Genomic DNA, 4135 nt, shown 5'->3' on the forward strand with positions numbered 1-4135 from the left:
TCCTGATCAACTTTGCAGAGAGCCGCCAGGTAAGGAGGAGGCGTGCTGGGACGTCCTGGGTTTGGACAGGACCTCTCTGAGGTCCAAGGGATTCCCTAGGAGGGGTTCGTACAGAAATGGCAGAAGTTAGGGTCCCGTGAGGGAAGGTTTCTGTCAGGGGTGTCCCAAATCCAGAATCTGAGATGGAGAAGAGGGTGTGCTCGCACTGGTGCTGCTTGGGTTCTGCGCAAAGCCCCGCAAGGCCTCTCTCTGTGGCCGTGGGCTGGGTTCCTGCTGTGCAGAGCCCTGGGCGGGCTCTGGGCTGGAACTGGAGCTCTTCCCAAACACGGTGCTGGGGTGAGTTGGGGAAGATCAGCCTCACAAAGTGCAAGGCTGTGTGTAGAAGGAAGGGTGTTTCTGGTAAGGTCCAGCCTGTGTGGAGGAGCAGAGGTCCAGCCTCAGGAGGTGTGAGCATGAGCAGCCCCGCAGAGGAGAGGGTCCCTGGGCCAGGGGCCTGGTTACTTATTCCTGGAAGTCTCCGAGGCAAACAAGCGCAAGAGTCACGCTGTTCTCGGACAGCGTCCACACGGGTGGTTTGGACTCTGCTTCCTCTTGAAACGGGGAGATCTTTGCCCGGCTGCCCAAGACCGTTCTGGTCCTGACTTACACACGAGTAAACCGCTGTGGTGCAGAGGCCTGGGGCAGGGCGCAGTTGAACTTGCAGGCTCACAGCATGGATTTTGCGAGCCGGAGTGATGGGCTGCTGTCCCTGACCAGCCCCCTGCAGCAAGAGCGTCTCAGCAGCGCCGCAGGGCCCCCGGTCCCTTGGCTAGCTGGGTTTGTGGTGGCCGGTAAGAGGGTCTCTCATTCTAGCATCTTGTGTGGAATGAGGAGGAAAGGCCTGGTGCTCCTGCGCAGGTTTTGGCAGAACAGAGCTGCCACACCTGGGTCCGAGTCTGTCCTGCCAGGTGACAGAAGTGTACCTGCGTCCCACTTCCCCCTGTGCAGGTGCTCGATCCAGCTGGGATGGGGAGGGTTAAACCGGTACCACTCGCTTCTGAACTCTTGCCTTCTCTCTGGCAGATTCGGAGAGCCTTCCGCAGCATCCGCAACACGCTGCCGGAGATCACCTACGTCTTCTTGCTCTTCATGTTCAGCCTTCTCATGTTCTCCCTCATGGCCCTGAAGCTGTTTGGCGAGAGGTGCGAATGCTGCTTCCGCTCAGAGCTGGGGGGGAAGAACACGTGTGATACTTCGGGGCAGGAGGGACTCTGGCAGCTCCAAACAACTGCTAGTGAATACAAGCACTGCTGACACTTGCAGTTCCTGTCATGGGACGCGTGACCTCTGTGCTGACCTTCAGATCGTCCTTTTCCTCCTAGGAACCTGCAGACAGCAGAAGGCTTGCCGTATTTCAGAAACTACCTGGAGACTGTGTTTGACCTCTACGTGCTGGTGACAACAGCCAACAGCCCAGACGTCATGTACGTGCGCTGAGCTCGCAGGCTGGCTGCGTGACTGCTGGAGTCCTGCTGCCCGTGGCAGGGTCCCTGGTTAGAACAGTGCTGTGTTTCACACAACAAGGTGTTTCGGAGCAGTAATGGGGATTTTCCTTCTCCGGTCTGCAGGGCTTTCATGAATTCTGCTTTAGAAATGGCTCTGAACCTGAATCTGAGGTCAGGAAGGCTTTTGGAAAAGGTGCATTAAAAATTCGGTTTGTCAAGCACCCGCTGTGACTAAAAGCCCTTCCTGGAAGGCAGGGGAGTACTCTAGTGCTCAGGAGTCTTCTTCTCTTGCAGCGTTTGCAGGGCTTTCTTTGCAGACTCCTCAATCCGCGCAGCGTTAGGCCAGGGCTGAGCTTTCCATCCTCCTTTGTTCTAGCTGGCTTCCCCTTGCTGTGGAGGCCCCCTCAGAGAGCGGCACACCGCTGCGCCTGCTGGAGGCGTCCTGAGCAGGACTGGGATGGCACAGGGCGTTTAGGCTGAGAAATGCCACTAGTCCTCCGGGAGAGAGCGGAAGAGGAGGTCGGAGTGCAGCGAGGGTCTGTGGAGCCAGTAACACGCCTGCGACTGAGGCGTCAGACACCGCCTTAAGCTTAGCCAGCCTGACCGAAGCCTAGTCCCTGTGCTTCCTCTTCTGCGTCCCTTCGGTCAGGGCCTGATGAATGAGGGGGAGAACCTAGTGGAAGACAACCGTTCTGCGACTGAACTAACGCATGGTTTCTCACCCGAGTATATCTGGCTGTCCGAAACAGCACTCGGAAATCCCGCTGGAAGACTGTTTCCTTTATTCCCCTGTTTGTCTGCCTCGCACAAAACAGTGTCTCCCCCCTTCTCTAGGATGCCGGCATTTGACTTCAGCTCCTGGTACGCCCTGTTCTTCATTGCCTTTGTCATCGTCAACACCTACATCTTCATGTCTCTCTTCCTGGCTGTTGTGTACAACAACTACAAAAAGCACCTGAAGGTAATGTTTGGAGCGGGGAATTGTCGTTTGCTGCTGCTCTGCACGTGCCAAGCGTGGGCCCACGCTTCGTGTTGTGGGGATTGTTGCGAGTTCCGCTTTTAGCATTTAACAATGAGATACTCGCTGGTGCCGGGGACCCAAGATGTTGCATCAGAGAGGAAGCACGTGTCTCTGCAGTGCTGCTGGTAGGGCTCAGTCCTAGCTCAGAACCGCTGTCTCTCTGCAGGAGGCTGTTTTCCCTCAGCTGTAAGCACACTAAACACACCTTTCTGTCACTGCCTGTGCTCCTAAAGCAAAGGAGATGTGAACAGAGGTCTAAGTAAACCACAACTCCTGCTCCTACCCAGACTGAGTAGGTGCAGTTTGGTGCTTGAGAGCTGGGAATTCCTGGGAGCCCCTGCAAGGGCTCCAGCTCTTTCCCAGTGAGCAGGCTGCTCCCCAGAGGCTGGTCTCCCCAGGGTGTGAGGCTCTTTACCGTGGAAGAGGATCTCCACCCCTCATCTAGGCAGTGTTCACTCACGGGTGGGAGGCATGTGTGTTCACATCCTCTTTGCTCTGCAGATCCTGTGATCTTTGCCGTCTCCTTCCTGTTAGACACTGTTCTTTGTCCTGTCTCCCGGTTTGTCAGTGCGTCTCCCAGCAGCAGGCAACTTGCTGATCCTTCCAGAGGAACTGTGATGGCCAGTTAACGAGCATCACCCCACTGACTCTGCTGTGCTTGGTGTCTAATATCACCCCAGGCATGTTCCTCTGAATCTCTTGCATCTCTATGCCTGAAAATAAGATTACTAAAAAAAACAAGGGGAGGGTGACTGAAGCTGCCTGAATCACGATACTCTCTCTAGAATGAGATCCGTAAACTTGCTTACATGAAGCACCGCAAGATGATAGAGGCCTTCAACCTCCTGAAGGAAGAAGAGGGAGCACAGTTTGTGGTTAGAGAAGCCCGTTGGAAGCAGCTTGTCAAGCTGGTGGCTCCTGATATCAGCAACTCCCACCAAGAGCTGCTGCTGCGCATCTCGGATGATGAGCAGAAGGGTTTCGTAGGTGAGCAGTGGCAGGGGCACTGCTGTGCTCGAGGGATTGGGGAGGAGCCCAGGGTCAAGAGCCTGATGCCTCAGGGATTTTGGCTGGTGGTCTGGAATGGACCCAGAGGGACTTCAGGCCCCTCTTCCTGTTTCCCTCCAGATTCCTTAAGTCCTGACAGGTTGCTCTTTCTGCCTGTGCAGTAACCCATGTCAGGTACGCTGTGGGCAGCTCTTTGTGGCCACTTGACATCAGGTCAAGCTCGCCATGGAGAATGGGACCAGGGCAAGGAAACCTTCCCTTGTTACCAGGGTCCTCCAAGCAGAGTGGTTTCCCACGCAGCCTCTTGCTCTGCTCCTGCTGGAGAGATGGGTCAGTCTCCTCGTGCTAGATCATGCCCCCCCGACCATTCAAAGCTGTTAAAACAGACACTGAGTTCAGAGAGCTGCAGCTCGTCCGCATACAGGCTTGTGCTTGCCAGATGCTGCCTTTGTTTGTTATCGACAGCAGACTGATGTGTGGTGCTCTCCTCTCCTGCAGACAAGAAGTCCTTTGTACAACTGGCAGATCTCCTCAACATCCAGGTGATTACCCTGAAAGTACGCAGCCACCCGCTGGGACAGTGGATGCCCCGCCTGTACGGGGCGGCAGGCAGCCGGTTTCT

General features: G+C 55.8%; 1 protein-coding gene across 1 annotated transcript in view; it reads left to right on the forward strand.

The window, feature by feature from the left end:
- The window catches only part of LOC104493775 (two pore calcium channel protein 1-like), a 10796-nt gene that overhangs the window by 891 nt on the left and 5770 nt on the right, over positions 1 to 4135 (forward strand). The window contains exons 4-8 of the mRNA XM_010136511.1: positions 1063 to 1181; positions 1362 to 1463; positions 2319 to 2445; positions 3291 to 3492; positions 4012 to 4122. Coding sequence (XP_010134813.1) covers positions 1063 to 1181; positions 1362 to 1463; positions 2319 to 2445; positions 3291 to 3492; positions 4012 to 4122 — 661 coding nt within the window. The remainder of the gene's footprint in view (positions 1 to 1062; positions 1182 to 1361; positions 1464 to 2318; positions 2446 to 3290; positions 3493 to 4011; positions 4123 to 4135) is intronic.

This window comes from Buceros rhinoceros, unplaced genomic scaffold (assembly GCF_000710305.1).
Source record: "Buceros rhinoceros silvestris isolate BGI_N320 unplaced genomic scaffold, ASM71030v1 scaffold28625, whole genome shotgun sequence".
Classification (NCBI taxonomy): Eukaryota; Metazoa; Chordata; class Aves; order Bucerotiformes; family Bucerotidae; genus Buceros; species Buceros rhinoceros.